Here is a 22449-nt window from a genome sequence, read left to right on the forward strand (position 1 = left end):
TAAAGGCGGTTTTTTAGATTAAACTTCTTAACAATTCTTCGGATTTTCTCGGATGTACCTTTTATATAGGGGATTGCGAGAAGCCCAGTTGATACATCATCTTGCTTGGTTCTGGTTTCCTTCGTTATCGACCTCTGGATAAGTTTTTTTGTATAACCATTCTCCTGCAGATCTTTAGTAAGAAGTGCTACTTCCGCCTTAAAGTCTGCGTCGTTATTGCAGATATTTAAAGCTCGGTTGTACAGAGACCTGATGATTCCAACTTTAGTCGAACCAGAGTGGTTGGAATCAAAGTGTAGGTATTGTCCAGTATGTGTGGGTTTTCGATACACAGACGTTCTTATAATGCCATTTGAATTTTTGAAAAGAACATCTAAGAATGGCAGCGTCGAATTTTTCTCCGTCTCCATGGTGAATTTGATACTTGGCACCATGCTGTTCAGGTAGTGTAAGAAGCCCTGAAGTTTGTCTTCCCCTTTATCCCAGATGATAAATGTGTCATCAACGTATCGCAGCCACATCTTTGACTTTTGTCGTGAGGTGCTGATTGCCTGTTCCTCAAACCATTCCATATATATGTTGGCTACCACCGGAGACAGCGATGACCCCATAGGCAGACTAAAAAGAGCGTAAAACCTATCTTTCACTTGAAAATAGGAATAACGTAGGCAGACCTCCAAAAGTTCCATCACTCCTCCGAGTGGAAGCTTGGTTTTATGGTTCCGTAAACCAGTTCAATCGGATCAAAGACGCAATAATAGGAAGGTAGACTTAGTAAAGTATGTCCATAACTTCCAAAAATACTGTCAATAACCTACTCATTCTTGAGATTATAATTTTTAATAATTTGCAGTAAATCTTTTTTAGTGGGAACTTTTTCTAAAATGTCAATGTTTTAATAAAATCTAAAATATCTTCTAAACTAAAACTGGTGCTTGGTATTTTATTTAATATTCGGGAATGGTAAGAAGCATTGTCCATTACGATAACAGAGTTAGGTGGAATATTTGGCAAAAGCTGATCTTTCAAATAACTCATATCTTGGTGGTAATCGGCCGATGATTTTGCAATGTTTTTTGCTGATAAAAGCAGTGCATTCGAGATAAAAAAAAAAAAATTCTCCACCAGCATAGAGAATAATTACAAGTTTTTCCCGTGAGCAAGACGTATTTAGAACACATTTATTAGATTTGTCAACTAAACTTAACAACGTCATACGTATCGAACCACGGTATCTAAATACACTATGTTTCTGTTTATTTTTCTATAGTTTTTAATATTGCGTAAATATTCTTGACAAAGTGAAACGATACGCCGTGATTCCATTATAATCATCCTATTGTCAAGTATTTTATGCTTAAGTTAGTTTGTGTTTTATCATTTCCAAAGTTGGCACTAAATTGTCTTCATAAAAACCATACACTATTCGTCAAGGAACGTCCTTAGTCGCGTTGTCAATTTTTCGCAACTTCTGGTGTTGGTTGACCTGCTTCCGCTTTATGGAATGATCTATAATGTCTCCAAATGTTACAACACGATAAATTGTACACCAAGATATTAACGTCAATTGTTGAATTTTTATTAGTTAGCCCCGGTAATGTGGCGTCGGGTCAGAAACGTTTGATGGCTTTATTATTTTATTTTTTGCTTTTTCAATTTGGACTCGTTGGACTATACAAGTCGCATTATATACTGAAGATGTAACTAATAGATTGGAAAATGCAATGAAGCATGGCCGAACAAATCTTGATAGATTTTTTATGAATTGGATAATGCTAACGATAAGGTACAGTTTCTAACTTCAAATTTACTTTGTCTTTTTGACAAGCACACACAAGTCCACAGTAAAGCACCTGACGTCACAGACGAACACAAAACCATAACAGACGCTGCCAGGAAATTCTCAGAAAGAAAATATCCCATTACTCTAGAAACCTATTTATCCCTAAAAACTAACCCCAGTGCAATAAGAAAACACCTTCGAGGTTTTCCTAACAACAAATCACCCGGTCCGCATAATATCCCTTACAAAGTCCTCAAGAACCTCCCCCGCAAAACCATAATACAAATCCTGCACATAACTAACGCTATAGTTAAACTGCAACATTTCCCCAAACAATGGAAAAGTGCCATAATAATCCCAATCCTCAAACCAGAGAATGATCCCTCCCTACCCAATTCCTAGCGCCCCATTTCAGTCCTTACCCAGTAAACACTTATTGTTCCGGGGAAGCACTACCACAGATGTAAATAGCTCGGTATACAGATAAATACCACGGTAAATAGCTCTGTGCGGAGCTACTTACATCTGTGGTACTACTATATTGGACGCAAATGTCCTGCGTGGGATGGTCCAAATACATTTATTGGACGTCCTGGGGATTTTCAGAGTTAGGATATTCGTAGGATGTCTCTTGGGTATTTGTTTTTATCCCTTATTAAATATATATTATTATAACATTTTTTTCTTGTTTTTTAATCTTGAGTATTATTTAAGTAGTAATTGCGAATGTATGTGCATAAAGCTTTTCTAACATTTTGTAATTTTACAATCAAACTTGAAATGTAACCAACTTTTTTTTCCCCAAGTCACCATCCCAACTATTTTACGCCCACGCTACTATAGAATAAAATTCAAATTTGTCGTCGTATTGTAAAGTCAAACTTAGTTTCCAGCTAGTTCTACTCCACGACATAGAGAGGTCGCTCTTCTCGACAATTCTTTATTGTTATTGCACATTGGAGACGTTCGGTGCATTGCGTTGTTGTGTCTGATGTTTTCCGTGCTCCATTTTATTTTTTGATTTAGGACGTTTGATTCCTAATGGATATTATGCTTTTTCATAATAACTAATTTAAGACTTTCGCTTTCGTCTATATCGGTATCTTGTGGTCGCAACGGTCAGCAGAGATGATTTTACCTCGGATTTTAAATTGAAGGTCGCTCCCTCCACTTTTATGGTACTATCCAAAGGACGTCTATGTGATCAAGTTGGGACAATCCCATTTGTGGCCCGTACTGTTCCAAAAGCATGTCACAGGATCGTCCAATAGAGTTTATGGGATGAAACGGAACGTCCAAGAGACCGACTTATGTTGAGTGGGTAATTCGCTAGCCAAACTGACCGAGAGGTATCTTATGACAAGGATCATCTCTGTGGTCAAGACTCTACAGCTGTTACCTGCTGAACAGTTTGGCTTTAGACCCGGGCATACCACAACACTCTTAGCTGCCAAATGCGCCTTAGATAGCGCCTTTACATCCCATGAACTCTATTGGACTTCAATAGGCAGATCAACAACGTGGTGCTGGCATTCGGTTCAGTTTGTCATGAAGGATTAATTTTTAATCTTAACTCCCGCATAAGCGATTGATTCTTTCAAATAAAAATCGAAGATAAACTCTCAAAGCCTAAAAAACTAGACGCAGGAGTTCCTCAGGGCTCAGTCCTTAGTTTACACCTTATATACCTCTGATATCCCCAAAACTCCCACCACAAAAATTGCGCAGTTCGCTAATGATAATGCAATGTGCCATGCATAGGTAACCAACTATACTATCTATCAAGTGTATTATGTGTAATCAATCGTATTATTCCCCAGCAACTAAATCCTTAATCCAAAGACACCTTAACCAACTTATTCCTTATTACGAAAAATTTAAACTCAAATAAACCCCCAATTAACTGAACTTACCATCCTCTTCCGAAAGTTTTCGCATAACCGAACATTGATCCCATCAGACTCCTTAAGCACGGAAAATAAATTAAAACTTTACAAAACCATAATTTGACCCACCCTGACATATGGAACACCGGTATGGGTAAGCGTATTGGATACTCAGAGGAAAAGGCTACAAACAATTCAAAATAAAGTCCTTAGATGTTGAACTTTAACTCCAAGTAACATGAGGATCACACATTGCGAGGATGGAGCCCCTCAGTGACTGCAGTTCTCTGAAATAACTAGAAACCTCACTGATATCCGATACGACCTTCACAACCCCTCTATACACAGCCCTATTTATAAAAGACTCCTAATTTACTTTCGCCATAGACCACCCTAACTTAACCAATAACAACAATCATTCTTACCTTCCACTACTTTTCATCTGAGACTTCCTTGGCAAGACAGGCCAATTAACGTGTTCCCCTGGGTGTGTGCGCAATCGGTCTGCCTGTACAATAAGCTTCCCAAGTTCCCAAGCTGTCAAATTTATTCAGAGCCCTTAAGACACGCCGTTTTTGTGCTGCGGTACCTGAGACCACTAAACGGGTTTTTTAAATCTATTTTTCCCTTAGTAATTGAAGGAAAGTGTCATACAAAGTCGTTAAATCTTCAAAATGCTAAATCTACATTTTGCTATCGTGGCCACAAACCACATCGGAGACGAGAGACCCTTACCCCGTCACTCGAAGCAATCCCTGACAACCCTAAGGCATAAAAACACCTATTCAGAGGTTTGTGCACTGGCTAACCAGCCATCAGCATATTAGGAATGCTTGTGATTGTACATTTGTAATGTATACAGTGACCGCCTAAAGTTCCGCATAAATTCGATAAAAATTATGAGACATGATTTTTTGAGAAAACGCTCGGACCCGTCGATTTTTATTTCATAAATAAAAATATTTTATATTTTTTTAAGTTACGCATTATTTCACATAAATTTTTGTATACAGGGTGGAACAAAAAAAAGATATGACGTCATCGGTCATTTTTTTAAATGAAATGCTACATTTTTTATTGCATTTATGAAATATAGGCGAAATTTCAAGCAAGTTTCGAATAACACACCTTATTTCAAAACTCAACTGTTTCCGAAATATTTACATTTAAATAACAAGAAAACAAATAAGTACGTCTATTTACAACTTCAGGTAAAATCGAGGATAAAAATAATGAAAACATCTTGTCGAACTTGCATTGTCTTATTTATTTAATGTAACACGACGTTTCGGTTGGTAAGTATCTCCAACCGTTATCAAGTGTAAACTGTTGTGGAGTTGTGGAGTTAAGTGGCATACCCTCTATAATAAGAAATATATATACAAAACAAATTTTATGTACAGGTCTTTAAATTATTTTGTATTAATTGTAATAAAGCTTAAACACATAATTTGAGTTAAAGAAACTTTTATCTATGTTACAATTAGTATTTGTATTGTTTTTTTTCGTTTAATGGGTAAGGGAGAGTTAGGTAATGGTGCGCGGTGGGTAATCGTGCGCACCATGATATTTTGTATTTCGCGGGCTATCCGAAACGCTAAACCAGTGCTGCTCTCTGCAACGGAGTGCCTAAAATGTGTGCGCGACCGTTGGCGCCATTAGTGTGTTTACGATCGCCGAGAGGTTAACCGATTGAATTTTTCTTTGTTTCTTATAAGTCCATAATTTTTGTCCAATCGTTTTACATTACTTATATTTGTAAGATCTAGAGTATTGTGAATATTTAGGCACCTTTAAATCATACATTGTTTATATGTTTTTGGCCACATCATGTTTTTATAAAAGACAATAACAAAAGGGCAATTGTGCGCAGAAGTGCACGATTCCCGTTCACGTAATTAAATGCTAAGAAGTAATAGTACTATTTAATGTTTTCAGATGCCTAGAAATTACACACGAAAGACTGATATCCTTTCTTACACGACAGAAACCCTGCAAAAAGCCCTAGATGCTATAAGGATCGACGGAAGAAAAATTAGGGAAGTAGGAAGATCCTTTAAAATACCAGAATCTACCCTTAGAAAAAAGTTATTGGAAGATGATCTTATAAACTACCTCAATTGGGCCGTAAAACTGTATTCTCTAAAGAAATAGAGTGTGAATTAAAAGATTATGTTCTGCTGCTTTCAAAATTGTTCTTTGGGTTGACACCTGATGGTCTAAGAAGGCTTGCATTTAGGTATGCAGAACAAAATAATATTATTCACAACTTTAATCGAGAATGGGGACTAGCTGGCAAAAGCATGGCTTTATGGATTTCTAAAAAGATTTCCCGAGATAAAACTGCGACAGCCTGAGGGCACGAGTTTATCTACGAGAGAATCTGTAGAACTATTTTATTCTAATCTGAAGATTCTTATGCAAAAGTTTAAATTTTAACCAAGCAGAATATTTAACATGGACGAAACAGGCATTACAATGGTTCAAGCTAAATGTCCGAAAGTTTATGGTGCCAGAGGAGTAAAAAAAGTGGGCTCTGCTATATCTGCTGAAAGGGGAAGGACAATAACTGGAGTTTTTTTTATGACCGCTGCAGGGAATTACACCCCCCCATGCTCATATATCCCCGAGTAAAAATGCCAACAACTCTGTAAAAAAATGGACCCTTAGGTGCCTTGTACAAGAACGGTTGGATTAACTCTGAGCTATTTGTTGAGTGGTTGTCTCATTTTACAAAATATGCAAAGCCTACTGCATCTGTCCTATTGGTTTTAGACAACCATTCAAGCCATATTTCGATTTCGGCTTATAATTTTTGTAAAGGAAATAATATTAATATGGTTTCTCTTCCTCCCCACACCTCAGATCGTCTTTAGCCATTGGATCTAACTTTTTTTAGTCCACTTAAAAATGCTCTCTATAGAGAATACGATCTTCATTTATCTACTTCTGGACATCAAAAAATAACAGAATATGACGTATCTGAATTATTAAACAGAGCATTCATGAAAGTCGCCACCATGGAGAAAGCTGTCTCAAGGTTCCGCACTTCAGGAATTTATCCACTAAATCCAGGCAGATTTAGTGAGGATGATTTTACCCTTTCTAGGCAAAACACAAATTGCACTATTGTTAGCAGCGACGAAAATCACCCACCCTTATCCAGACCAGAAGCTAATGTTTCATTGCCAAATAGTTCTGAACCAGAAGAAAAGGATTCTTTGCCAGAGGCTAGACAAACATCTTTAATTGACTATAACAATCCTCAGCCAGGTACATCGAAAGAGAACTCTTTCCTTTCTATGGCTCCTATACCAACAAAAAAGTTATTAAAGGAGTAAAAAAAAATGCTAAAAAAAGCAATGTTCAAAAATCTTAGAAGAAAACTTAAAGAAAAAGGAAAAAGGAAAATCACTCCAAAAGAAAACTATAAGAAAATGTTTTGAAGAAGAAACACAAGATACAAAAACACTTAAAGGAAAACAAAAAAGAAAGAGAGAGGCCACACCTGAGACATCCGATGATTCATTGGAAAATGAATTGTCTGAGATATGCGACGATGATGAGTTAGACGATATTGATGAATTTAACTTCATGCCGCCTTCTCCAAAAACTCCCTCAAAACCCAACGAGATATGTTGTATTTGTGGAGAAGTTGGCAAAAATCGAGAACTATAGTACCGCTGTGTTATGTGTGCTTCTTGGAACCACGCAGCCTGCACGTCTGCTGATACTCCAGAAAATTACATCTGCGACTACTGTTTAAATTAAGGCTTTATACTGCTGTTTAAATATTACTACTAAAAAATTAACTACTTTAAATGTTAATATTTAAAAATAAATAATTTTTTAAAACAGATATTTCCTGCGCACGACTACCTAACACTTGCCCATCATTGTCGGGACGGGTAATTATGCGCAAATGGTTTTTTATTTTTGTTTAATTTTATACTTGCATAGTAGATTTTTTTTAAATAACATTTTACATATACAGGGTGACAATTTCAAGAGTAGCCATGGCTTATAATTTTTAAACCGTAAAAGATATAAAAAAAATGCTTAACACCGTTTCTATAGTAACAAGGGGGAACCAAAATGATGAATTTTTTAGGGATATACTATCATCCCCCTAACCGAGTAGTCGAGTGATACCTTGTTTGAAAGGTCTATTAATTCCCTATACTTTGCCGTCTTACTCATTAAAATCAATGCAACCATTTCCGAGATATGTATGTCCTTTTAAATGTTAGTCAATTCATTTTACTATCAGAATAAAAATATTTATTCTGATACTAAAATGAATTGTTAAAAGCCAAAACAAAACTCCAATAAATAGTACACTTATACTGAAATTATTGAATTGTCGGAATGGTATTTGGCGATGTAAAAAAAAGGAAAATTTTCGATGCCTGCCATTCTCGAAATATTTGTTGTTTTTTGTTTATTTAAATTTTGCCTTAAAATGTTCAATTTTTGGTTTGGTTAGTAATATCGTGGTTCTTTTTGTGATTTAAAGTTCTCTCACTACTCTAGTTTTATTTTTACAATGGTTTATACGATCGCCGAAAGAGTTGAAATGATATTTATTTATGGTTCTCAAAATCGCTGTTTTCGTAGAAGTGCCACAATATTTAATGAGAGGCACCCAGATAAGCAGGTTGGGCATTATTACAACCAGAAGTTGGTAAGAAAATTTGAAGAAACTGGGTTTGTAGTTAATATAAAGAAAAATCAGCCAAGAATACTGGATGAAGCAACTCAGATTGAGGTTCTTGGGCATTTTGCTATGGATCCTGGTATGTCGACTCGTCAAGCAGCAGCTGCCACAGGAGTGTCTCGTGAATCAGTACGAAAGATATTAAAAATTAATAAATTACATCCTTACAAGCTACAGATTGTTCAAGAACTTGGTGATGACGATCCAGACAGGCGGATCGAATTTTGTGAATTAATGACCCACAAAATAATAAATGAGCCACGTTTTATAAAAAACATTTGTTTCAGTGACGAGTGCACTTTTTATTTAAACGGTAACGTTAATAAGCAAAACTGCCGTTACTGGAGTGATGAGAATCCCCATATTTTTAGGGAAGGGCACACCCAATATCCCCAAAAAATAAATGTGTGGGCCGGAATTCTAGGGAATAATATAATTGGGCCATTGTTTATTGATGATAATCTAAATGGAGAAATTTATGCTGAAATGTTAGAAACAACTGTTGAGCCTTTAGTAATAACGGAATTGGAAAACCAAAGGAATGAAAATGGAGATCTTGTTCTTGATGAAAATTTATTGCATTTTCAACAAGATGGGGCCCCACCACATTATGTATTGCCTGTTAGAGAGTGGCTAGATAATCATTATCCAGACCAATGGATTGGTAGAAGAGGACCTATTGAGTGGCCGCCAAGATCACCAGATCTCACCCCTCTCGATTTTTTTCTTTGGGGTCACCTAAAATCGGTCGTTTTCAAAACGCAGCCTGCCACCATTGAGGAGCTAAAACAAAGAATTACACAAGAGTGCCGATTATTAACAACTGAAGTTTTTAGAAATGTTCGTCAAGAGTTTGAAAACAGATTGTACTTTTGCTTGCAAAATAATGGAAGCCACTTTAAGCATTTAATAAAATAATTAAAGTTCAATGCAGATTTTTATTGTTTTAAAAATAGAATAAACGCAATATTGCAGAGTGTTTTCCTAGTTCTTAACCATTTGTACTAATGTTCAAATGTTAAATATTTTATGACATTTTCAAAATATGTTAATTTTATAAGAAATTAAAAAACACTTAAATAACCTTTAATAAAATATTAAAATTGGCATAACTCTAAAATAAATGCATTGATTATTATAAGTAGGGTCGCATAATATAGGGAATTAATAGACCTTTCAAACAAGGTATCACTCGACTACCCTTCCAATTTAAAATTTTTAAGAGGGTGGCTCTGGGGGTTAGGGAGATGATAGTATCCTATCCCTAAAAAATTCATCATTTTGGTTCCTCCTTGTTACTATAGAAACGGTTTTAAGCATTTTTTTATATCTTTTACGGTTTAAAAATTACAAGCCATGGCTACTCTTGAAATTGTCACCCTGTATATACATTAATAAGTAATACATCTCATACCATTTTTAAAACTAATTTATATGTTATAGGCTCGCCACAAATACAATTTTTGCTTAACGGCGCACCATTCCCCAACTCTCCCTTAAATATCAATTACATATTAAAACTAAGACAATAGATCTTTTTTGTATAAACAGTAAAAGTTGTAATATGGATATCTATTGGATTTTTTGAAGATATTAATGTCCGTTGGACCTTTGTATTTAAAAAAAAAACAAAAAAACTTTTGGGTGTCTACAGGACACATTTGTACTGTCTGCAATAATACCAATCACTTAAGTCATATAGGTCTTTCGATTTTGGTGTTTTAGTAAAAAAAATTTCAATGATCATTTATAATCCTTTCAATAGAATTCCGGTATAAACCTAAAAATAACACCAAACAGGGCGTCGCGTCAGTCCGGTTCGAAGGACCAAAAGCACACCGCCGACTGAACCGAATAGAGCCGATTCGATTTCGCGCCTTCCCTCGAAGTTAACCGTTACTCGGCAGTCCATCTACGGCTTTCGCGATATCCGCACGGATACAAAATGGCGGCATTTCGGTACACACACGCCGTGGTCAGCCGTATACCGAATTCGTTGCGAACTAGAGGTCAAATCGATTTGGAAGAGGCTAAAAAAGAACATGAAAATTACGTCAGGGTGCTAAGGGAGTTAGGATTGGACGTAATTGAGCTACCACCTGACGAAACTTTACCGGAATGTGTTTTTGTTGAGGATTGCGCGGTGGTTTGTAATGGAACCGCGCTTATTACTAGGCCAGGTGCGGCACATCGGCAGAAAGAAGTAAGGTCATAGGTAGGGTGACCAGTTGAACACTCTAGATTTATTTACAATTATAAATTGACAGTGTTCAATAAATAAATAAAAACAAACAAGTCATTTTAACAAGCATACAAATTAGTTTAAGTTAAGGAAATATTTAAACACTTTATGCTTACATGAACGCATAACATCAAGAAACTTGAAAAAAAACATTGTTTTATTATCTCTTATCCAAAAATTCAGCATTTATTCATTAATATATATGTAAGAATAATGAATAATATGCATATACGAGTGAAAGATTTTTTTATTGGGGTAAACGAGATTGGGATTGTATATTGTTTTTATTTTTATCCATGCATAAAATGATGTACTGAAAACGGTAGCAAGATGGGTAAAAGAATTTGGCAACTTATGACTCTTTCTAAAGCTGGATAATAGCAATTTTTTACTATTTGTTTGTTGAATTTTGCTTTTGTTGGATACATAAAAAACAAATAAAATCATTAAATTAAGAACCATTGACCATCAGTTTTTTACAATTAAAATAATGATGAATATGATTAAAATTAATTATTTTGAAAATTTTTTATAAAACTTAACTGAAATAAGAAAAACTAACACTCAACCATCTATGTTAGTAGATGAATTTTAGCAATAGCTGTGAGACAATCTAGGTAATTTGTTTTTATTAAATTTTTTTTTTGTTGTAATTACATTGATAAGGTTTGTTTTTATCATTTTATTTGATAAATATACCTGGGGACTTACATCGTATTGGATGTTAGGCTATGTACAAGGTGTTTTTAGTTGAATTTAGTTTTTTTCTCCTTTTTTCATTTTGTTTTTTCACATTTATGTTGCTAATTAGGTTAAAATAAGCAATAATTAGATTGTCAACATCCTGTTTTTTATTAATGCTGCTTAGGTGTTTTTTTAATTTCAATAAATTTACTTAAGACTTTTTTTATATCTTTGTTGTCTAGATAGAAAATCGGTTTTTTTTAAATCAAAAGGATGTCAAAATTTTTCAAAGTGATCAACAAGAGCGATTTTTGAATGCCTGTTAATAAGTACATGAGGTTTTCCCCTGCGTTTATCTTCAGAAATTCTAGCTTTTAAATACCTTGACGGTTGATCGATGTAAACACCATCGCATTCACAACATGGAATTTTATAGATTGCATTACTTTCTAAGTCCTTGGATGTCTTTGTTTTTAATTTTGAAAATAATCGTTTGGTAGTGTTTTTATTTTTAAAAGCAATGTATAAATTGTCGCCATTAAATTCTCTTGAAATATTTTTAGAGAGATTACTGACATAGGGTATTTTAAGATTTTTTTTATAATATTAATTTTTTTGTTTCAAAGAGTGATTAGAATTATTGTTTAAAAACGTTTTTGAGAATGTCGGTTTTTGGTACCAATCTGTTTTTATTATATTTTGGTTATTTATTTATATATATTTGGTTATTTATATATTTTGGTGATTTAGTTGTAAGACTTTATTTCGAGCGTAAATTGTAGTTTTGAATGAAAAGTATTAAATATGATAAGAAGAACACCAATTTGGTCAGCAGGCATGCTAGTAATATCGTCATCGAAGTATCGTTGGAAAAATGTTATTTTATTAGGTAATTTATCAATGCATATTTTTTGAAGTTCACATATTATCACATGTCGGAGCAAAAAGGTGATAAATAATTAGCCATATCTAATCTAAAAACTATTCAATAAAATTCAAATAATTATTTTGAAATACGAAATTTTAATAGTCTAAAGCGACTCGCAAAAATAACGTATATCGGTTTTTTTATAAGGTCCGACTTTCTCATTAAAATTGCAATGACAAGATCAGTTGGAATATTTGTCAACAAAGAAATAACATCCAATGATATCAAGACATAATTTGGTGGTTATTGAAAATCCCGCTTCTTGATGACAAAATAAGTCTATCTAAGATTTTGTTCATATTGTTCTGTGTAGTAACTGTAGGGTCTTTATTTAAGAATTCGGCAAAATTTTTGAATCTATGACATTAAAACAAAAAACTAAATTAAATAGGCTTATATCCCGGGCCGTTCCTAGGGTATTCGCCGCCCGGGTGCAAAAAAAATTTTGCCGACCCTCCTTTACCCCACCGAATCCGGCCTTTGATAAACATTTGTAAATAAATACACTTGAAATAATTTAACTTAAAAAAAAACAACATTTTAGAAACATAAACACTTTATTTTATATTAAATCATAATTTTATTTACAATTTATTTGTAATGTAATGTATTTACAAATAAGTTGTAATTAAATACATACATATATATTATTTACATACGCAACATGCACTTTATAATATGTATATGTATACATAAAGGGGCAGGTAGCTAACATATCCAATGATTTTACGAAGTTTGCTTTTCTCGCTTTTTTTAATGCAAATGTTTTAACAATGTTAGACACTTTGATTTAAGTAAAATCTGTATTGTTGTGACGAATTCATAAAAAATCCTTGTAAATCCTTTTTAATTAAAATTCATTCGATATTTTAATTAAAAAGGATTTACAAAATTTTGAAACTAGAATTTACCGTAAACCAACTCATACTAATAGATATCTTAATTTTAATTCTAATCATCCAATAATGGTAAAAAAAGGAGTGGTAAAAAGTTTATATGATCGTGCACACATTATTTGTAATAATCAATATTTAACAACTGAAAAAGATTTTATTAAAAATATCTTAATTCAAAATAATTATCCCAAAGAATTTTTAGAAAATTGCTTTAATGAGTTTGATAATCCACGTATAAAATTGAATCAACCACTTTTTACGACAAATCTTATTTTACCATTTATTCCAGGTTTTTCTGATAAGATAAAAAGAATTGCTAAAAAATTTAATATAAGAACTATTTTTAAATCACAAAACACATTACGATACTTATTAACAAAAACTAAACCTTTCAATGAAAATGAATTTAATAAAAATGTAATCTATAAAATTCCTTGTATTTGTGGTAAATTTTACATAGGTGAAACCTGTAGACCATTACCAGAAAGAATTAATGAACATAAATCTTACATAAAAAACAATGATTTTCAGAAATCAAAAATTACACAACATGCATTCGACAATAACCACAGAATAGACTGGAATGCTTCCTCAATTTTAGCAAAGGAACCAATTTCAAAATTACGTAAGCTAAAGGAAAGTGCATTTATAATGTTAAATGAAGATAAATGCTTAGCTACTTGTTCGGTTGATTTTCATAATACATGGATTCCTTTGCTAAAGAGAGAAGTAGATCAGGGTAATCTCAAAATTAATTAATGATTTAAAATATTTGATATTCATGTATTTTCTATGATTAATTTACATTAAGATCACACCCCTTTAATTTTTAAAAAAGTAACCTTTGAAATTTTTGTTATCTTTCAAAATAGTTTGTCAAACTATTAATAAACCGTCAAATCATATAAAAAAGTATATAAAGTATTTTCGAATTAGGAAGAAATTTTGATGAGACTGCATTACTGAAAATTTAAAAGATAAGTATATTTTATTTTTAATTTAATTTAATTTTACTTTAATTACCTTGATAACGGTAGTAGATATAACTACCGAAACGTTGGTTCAAATATTTAAAAAAAAAAAAATGTAGGTCTTCTTGTTGTTTTTTATCGTTTTTTAATTGTAATATTCATAACAAAGTTAGGTAGGATATTGAAAAGAAGAAACGAGCTCAGAGATTAATAGATTGATCCTCAGCTCCTAGGTATATAAAAAATCTATTATACCTCAAGTAAATTATTGTATTTAAAACTTATTGAACTTAAGTTAAATTAAGTATATCGAACGGTATTGTTACAGATTTAAGTTCATATTTCTTTTAAATACGTGAATAAGTCTATTTTCTTCTTCTTTTCAATTGTTGAGCGTGTGAGATAAAAATTTCTAAATTGATTTTTGCTATAAGTGACGTAATACCCAATATAATAAGTAACTCATAATGTTAGACACATCTATATTTTCTGAAATTTCTTTTTCAATACTAATTATTGATAAGTCAGAAAGCCTCTCTTGACCCATTGTGGATCGTAAATAATTTTTTATTATTTTGAGTTTAGAAAAGCTTCTTTCTCCACTAGCTACTGTGACAAGTAATGTTAAGAAAATTCTAATGGAAAATACTAAATTGGGAAAAACATAGATGAGGTTATTTATAAATAGGTAGGTAAGAACATTTAAGGCATTCATTTCAGGGGAAATATAGGGTGCAACATTATCAATTTCATCAGATAAATCTTGAGCTAAAATATCTTTTTCATTTTTTGATGGATCATATACAATTTTCTCAAGAGCTTCACATTTTGCAAACTTAATTGATTTTTCTGTTTGGAGAAAGCTATGTAGGTTGTTAAGAAAATTAAACAACGTATCATGTTGCTTCATTTGCTCGAATATTTCTTCCAATTTTAATAATGTAGTATCTAATATAATAAAATAAAAATTAATTTTAAACTGATCAACTGGATTTTTTGGGGGCCTCGTCTACACACTCATAGTCAAATAAACGCTTTTTTGTTCGGGGTCTAACAATATTAATCGGAGGAAACGAAGGGTCGCAATCAATATCTTCGGTAACTTTTTTGGCCTCCTCTAAAATATCAGTGAAACCTTCTTCTGATCTAATACTAGATATATATGTTTTAGTCTGTTTTAAGATTAAAATAATATTAGGTAGGGCAACATCGGATTCCTGCATCACTTTACTTGCAATATTAATTTTTGTTAACACATTATACCATACAATAATGGAACAAATAAATTTAAACGACTTAATCTTTAAGAGTAATGAATTAGCTATAGTTTTGGTATCGGAGTCCCTAGTATTATCAGAGTAAAGTGCAAATAAAGCGTCATATATTTTTCCTAAATTATGTCTAAGAACTTTCAGAGCATCTATTCTGCTTTCCCATCTAGTACTAGAAAGAGGTTTTAGTGTTAACGTTGGGATTTCATCTTTTAAAACTTGCCAACGTTTTCAATGATATACGATGTGTAACACAAAGCCGACTAACTTGCCACAATTCATGACTTTAAAGGACAATAAAGTAAAAAAAAATATTTTTTAAATTTTATGTATTTATTTTAAAATTACATATTTTGTTGAAACTGCGCTCCCCTGGCTCTTATACATGCCCTACATCGCCGTCGCATTTCTACTGTCGTAAGGCGAAGTCGCATCTCTTCTCTGACGGTTAGAAAAGCGGCATTGATGCTTTGAATTAAGTGGTCTAGATTGTCAATTTCCACCTCGTACACGAGTTCTTTCGCACGTCCCCATACGTAAAAATCGAGAGGGGTTAAATCAGAAGACCGTGGAGGCCATGCGATGGGACCTGCTCTTCCGATCCACGAATTGGGAAAAGTATTGTCCAGAAATTCTCTAACGGCGACCCGATATTGTGCAGGACACCCGTCATTCTGGAAGACGATTGGCCGTCTTCATTAAATATGGGTATATCAGCCAATAATTGTGGGAGATCATTTTGTAAAAAATGTAAGTAATTGTCGGCTTGTAGAAGACCTAGAATAGAGTATCACGATGCCAGTAAAAATTGCGGAATTAAGTTGTTGATGTAGTATGAAATAACCTTGCACTGGGGTGTAATGGAAAGGATGCCTTCCTTCTGCCTTGACAACTGACCATGCTTTCCATGTAGAAATGTTCAGATCTGTAGCTACTTTCTTTGTACTAGTGGTGGGATCCTCATCGAATGCGCGAATTACGTTTTCATCTACAGCAACATCATACTGCCTCCGATTGATCCTCGGTTCTTGAAAATTTAGATTGCCTGTTTCCCTTAATCGACAAAAAGTGTTAGCAAAAGTGTTGTGGTGGGGCACACGCCTATTGGGGTATTGCTCCTCATAAATTCTTTGTGCTTCTCGCGTATTACTATTGGCTCTTCCATAAGCAAAGACAATATCGGCGTATTCTTCGGTAGTGTATGCAGCCATTGTGGCGATAATGATACTAAAATAAGGAAAGTCACAAAAACAATATAAAAACTCAATTAACAGCAACAAAAACAACAGCATTAACAATAACTACAGAAACGATACAATACTAAATTAACGACTTGGGTACGTAAGAAAGCTAAAAAGTTACACCACGACAAATGACAAATGTCAAATGACAACAGCAATATGTAGCACATATTGTTGTTATTACAACAACAATCCCATAGCATGTTCCACGATCTCCTCATTTGACCATTCAAAAAATCTATGCCGCTTTTCAAACTATCAGAAAAGAGATGCGGCTTCGTCTTACGACAGTGGAAATGCGATGGCGATGTAGGGCATGTATAAGAGCCAGGGGAGCGCAGTTTCAACAAAATTTGTAATTTTGAAATAAATACATAAAATTTAAAAAATATTTTTCTTACTTTATTGTCCTTTAAAGTCATGAATTGTGGCAAGTTAGTCGGCTTTGTGTTACACATCGTATATCATTGAAAAGAGTATTAACTGGAGATGTTTTTAAAACTACCTGAACATCTTGATAGATTTTAGTTTTTTTTTTGCGTCAAGTTAAAGTTACCTTTCATAACTTTTTTTGCTACTTGTATTAACTTTTTGAGCTCAAAACAAATTATTTCGGTATTATTTGTACTTGATATTAATTTTTTTAGATTCAAGATACATTACAGACTAAATACAAATGTAAAACAAACGTGAAAAATATGCTGAAAAAATTTAAAGATGTCAAAAGGCATAATTTTTTGAAAATCCTGAAAATAACACAAAATCAATGATATAAAAAAACCCGAGACTTTTAGAACACAAGTTTATTAAGAAAATATCTTCTACCTGAGCCTATCTATATGCCCACCAAGTTTGGGTAACCCTCCGCCAAACACCCTGTATATAAGTGTATATGCAGTTTTTCGTTTTGAAGTTTTACAACAAATTTTAAAAAAATAATTGTTTCTAATGTAATTTCAATTGTATAAAACTGGTTCCTTGATTTTTAATTCAACGAGATCGAAACTTATAATTGACTGTCTAAAGTAGTTTTTTGATCTATATCCAATAACAAAAAATTAAAACAAAAAACATTACATACAGCAAGAAACATTAGCAGAGAAACTCTTATGTGATAAAGGATTTCAAAGCAACTTCTTCACATCCGTTCTATGAATAATTTAGTGTTTAATAAGCTGCTGTTGCATTTGTTTTACTACTTTCTCCTATTATTTATCCTTTATTCTTGCTTGGGAAAAGACTGCTTGACATACCTTATGATGTTTACTGCTATCATCTCGAGAATGTCTGACCGGAAAGTTGCATTGGGGACACATCAATTTTCCTTTTTTTTTTCAAGGTAAATAGTTAATATTGATTTTCCAAATTACGAAAACATGTGTCAAAACTAGAAAAGTTACAAAAACTACCCGCATTGAATTTTTCTAAAATTTAAAAATCTATAATATGTAAAAAGTTAAAATGTTTATTTTTTTACATAATTAGGTCTATTTGATGTGCACACTATTAAAAAACTTTTTATTTTGTTGAAATTGCATATTTTTATTTCCAGTAAGTTTAATTCCAAACTAGCGTAGCTGATTCATACCCAAAATATAAAATGTGTGAATTAAATTTTTTTTATACAAAAACTTGCTTATTACGTTAAAAATACTACCCGAAGAAAGCATTTTAAAACATTTACACCAGAATAACCATCGTATAAATTTGCTATCAATTCAAAATAATAAGTAATATTCTATATTATGAAACTTTTTTGCAATACTAATATCGAAGTTATCTACGTTATATGGGCAATTCAAAAATAGCCACGGTCAATATTATAATATAGAATTAGCCATTGAAGCGAAAATCCGGTTTTTGTCATCGCGTTTGTTACAGGATTAAAAAATTTCTATATTGGAAACTTTATGCCCAGTCCTCTAACTTTACAATAACGTATCTAATTAAAAATCTTTTATACTATTTATAAGTTAATAGCTTTTATGAACTCTGTATAATTAAATCCCAAAATAGACTAACTTATGTTGTTTTAACAAAGGGTATTTGAATATACACGCTGCAAGTTCTGTTCAAGATCGAACGGAAATACATAAAAATACTTGCAAAAATTAATTGGACGCCAAGAATGTGTCTCCCTTAATAACCTATTTAAAAGCAATTAATAAATATATTTATTGTGTGCATATTTATTGATGTTTCTATTTCTGCAGTCGTGTATAATTAAATAAATACTTACACAAAAATAAATATCTTGTTTTCATTTTGAATTTAATACATTTATGTAAAATTTGGGTTTTATTTTATTGCCACTTTCGCGTTATATGCAATAAAAAATTTGGATACGCTCTCAAGCAGTAGATAGGGCAGATCGGCTCACAGTGGCCACCTTTTACTTTGTTGACATATTTTATAATCAATTTGAGCTCTATGATTTCCCTTAAAGAGAAATAAAGAAGATAGTATGTACTAATAACACAACCATATATTTTACTAAAACACATATTCTTAAAAAAAAATTAACATTTTCATCAGCCTTGATTTTTGGCTACTGTAAATCGCACCAAGGATAGATATTTATATTTAGGATAGATTACATTAATTATATTGGAACCACTAAAGTCAATACCGAACTTATGAATTGTACGCAATCTGGAAGTACCACCATAATTTAAAGGGGCTGGTAAAATGGCAACAATATCACACACTGGTACTGTTGCCTCATCTTTCACTTGATGAAGAATCAAAGTTATTACCTCTCTTCTTTAAGAAATTTACTCTAAATTCATGGTATTCAATACCTTCGATTACCCACATAGAACATGACTGTATTTTTTGTTGCAAACCAAACTAACACAAAACACTTCATAGGAATATTGTTTAAATTTTCATCCAGTGCCACAATATCTTCATCTGATTCCAAAATCTCTTCGTTAGAAGTATCGCTATCTACTAAATCTGATATTTCACCCATTCACTTTCGCTGCTGAATGCCAATAAATTCATTATATTCTTCTTAAAAAATACAATACTACATACATACTTCTTAAAAATATACTCTTCTTTTTTATTTTGTTTTTGTTTCAAGCTCTCTTTTCGGCATTTTTCCATGTGTTCCTGTTTTATTCTGTTCACTTCCGATGAGATTGTTAATATCTCTATCTATCTTTTTCTCCCGTCCAGTTTTTCGTTCTTCAGTGTCATTAACTTTTGGATAGGGTCGTAAATTTTCAGATGGTATGAAAACATATGCAGACTCATTTTGATCTACTACACTCACATTTTCGACAGGCATTGATTGACGAGAGCTGGCGGACGGGGTCTCCTAATTTAACAATTTTATGGCATGACACGATTGCGATGAATCTAAATACCACAGTTAACAGAGATATTGTTGAAATCAAGAAATGGTGTGATTCCAACAAACTGTGTTTAAATATTTCAAAACCTAGTGTTATGAATTTTAAATGCAATTTAAACAATGTGTTTTTGGAGAGTCACATTCTAAACAACTTAGACGAAAATAAATTTTTAGGTTTATTTATTGATAATAAACTAAAATTTGAGGGCCATATCACGCAATTGTGTAGAAAAATATCAGCAAATTGTTATGCTCTTAAAGTGGTCGCAGGAGAGGTTGATTTTGACATGGCGAGAAATGTTTGTTTTTCTTTAATTGAGTCCCATTTAAGGTATGGTTTGTGTTTCTGGGGTGCATGCACACATTACTTATTTAATAGTGTTTTTGTTTTGCAAAAGAGAGCGATCCGACGTCTGTGTAATGTGAGTATGAGAGAGTCTTGCAAACAGCTATTTATCACTCATAAAATCCTAACCCTTCCTGCCTTATTTATATTGGAATCTGTTTGCCTCATTCATAAGAAATTTAGAAAAGTGAACACAACTAATAGGCATGAATATAGCAGTCGAGGAGCTAATGATGTGCTCTTGCCTATGCCTACAAGTTCACTGATCAAAAGAACTTTTATATTTAATGGTAAAAAACTCTTTAATCATCTTCCTGCAGATTTGAAAGGTATAGGTAGCTGGAAACTTTTTAGAAAACGTGTTAAAAAACTCTTAGTTGCAAAGGGCTATTATGAAATAACTGAATTTTTGTCGGATAGATTTTAGTCATTTTTACCTTTTTCTTGCAGGACTTTAGGTATATTCTTTATATTTTCTACACCATATCATTTCGCCTAATTTATTTCTGTGATTCATTTTTTTTTTACAGTTTTACATTTAATAAAATTGTATATGTCGGGAGTGAATAATATCTGTTTGTGTTATACATATTGATACTCTTGACATTACATTAGCTTTGTATGTTTTGGTTCAGAGTCTTGGAGGAGTATTTCTGAAGAATGGGGATGTTGTTTGTTTTACCGGTACAGGTAAACTATATTCATGGAAGCAGAATGCCTTTAGGATGATAATCCATAGCATGCTAAATAACCTTTTTACATGTTTGTGTATATATGTTTTTCTTTTTTACAGCTTTGTCAACAAATTTATTTTTAAGACAATAAAGCATTAATTGATTTGATTTGAATTGATTGAACCCGGTTTTCAGTTGGACTGTCTTATCGTGTGAACTTTGGTCCTTTGGTTTTTCTGGTTGATCTGTGACTTTTGCTGCTAATAGTCAGCATCTCCATATACAAACTTATTTAGGGGAAATATTCCTGTACTAGCAAAACCAGAAATTTTTTTGTGTAAACGCCAGAGGATAAGCAAGGTGTAGAAGTTCAGCTATTTCATATACAGGGTGTCCGGAAAGTCAACGATAATACTGAAGGGGCTGATGGACCAACTCATTCAAGCACCCAGAAAAACATAAAATGACCTTAGTAAAAATCGATGGTTTTCGAGATATTGGAACTTTAGCGGAAGTCACCAAAATCCTTCTCTTGGATCAGATTTTCGATTGTCACGCCTTAAAAATAGATATTTTTTAGATTTTTTTTTAGCCTGGCAACACTGAATAGCTATTTTACTGATTAAAGACAAACATTAAACTAAACAGCCAAAACATTTAATAGGACATCTATTTAAAAATAAAGTATTACTTATTTATATTTTTAATGCCTCATTTTTGCCTCCTTATCCTGGATCAAAAAATTGTACGGCAACTTGGCTAATACCTTATAAAGTTGGCTCATTTAATTTACTTTTAAAATAACCCAATTTGTTTTAAAAAACGGTTTACTGTTATTATGAAAGATAAACCTAAACAAATTTTTAAGTTATGCTTAAAATGTTTTTACTTAACTTAAAAATTAAAAAATCAAGCATTTTTGGATTTTAGTTTGTTTACAGTATTCCGTGAACTAACTACTTTTTTGCTTGCATCCTAATGTTTCTGTCACCTTTTGGTTTGAATTTGTTTTTGAATTCAATTTTCTGTGGAGTCTGTTTTTTAAGCCGTTTGTTTTATTGATTAATCATTTATTATGCTCTTGTCGTATACCACCTAAGAGTATGCAAACATGCATCTCTTTTATGGTGAATGTAGAGAAAATGCTCTAGCAGCCTCTAATCTTTATCAAGAAAGATATCCAAATTTTGCTCGATATCCTGACTATCGTGTATTTATTAATTTTTACTGCTCATATACAGATAGCAGGATATTTGATGCTTCTGTTCGATAGGGAAGACCTTGTACTGATTATGTTGACCAAGTTTTAGAAAAAAAATTAAAGAAAATGATCCGACTATTTCGGCACGAGCAATCGAAAGAAGAACAGGGATACCGAAATCAGAAGTAAACGACATCACTAGGCGATTTCAATGTCACCCAAATCATATTCAACGGGTGCAAAGCCTA

At 32.7% G+C, this 22449-nt stretch overlaps 1 protein-coding gene across 1 annotated transcript in view; it reads left to right on the forward strand.

Annotated features, from left to right (window-relative positions):
• Positions 1 to 10245: 10245 nt before the first annotated feature.
• Positions 10246 to 22449, forward strand: part of LOC126740744 (N(G),N(G)-dimethylarginine dimethylaminohydrolase 1) — a 74768-nt gene continuing 62564 nt past the window's right edge. Inside the window, exon 1 of the mRNA XM_050446904.1 lies at positions 10246 to 10589. Coding sequence (XP_050302861.1) covers positions 10332 to 10589 — 258 coding nt within the window. The 5' untranslated portion in view covers positions 10246 to 10331. The remainder of the gene's footprint in view (positions 10590 to 22449) is intronic.

The sequence above is a fragment of the Anthonomus grandis genome, chromosome 9 (genome assembly GCF_022605725.1).
Source record: "Anthonomus grandis grandis chromosome 9, icAntGran1.3, whole genome shotgun sequence".
NCBI classification, from domain to species: Eukaryota; Metazoa; Arthropoda; class Insecta; order Coleoptera; family Curculionidae; genus Anthonomus; species Anthonomus grandis.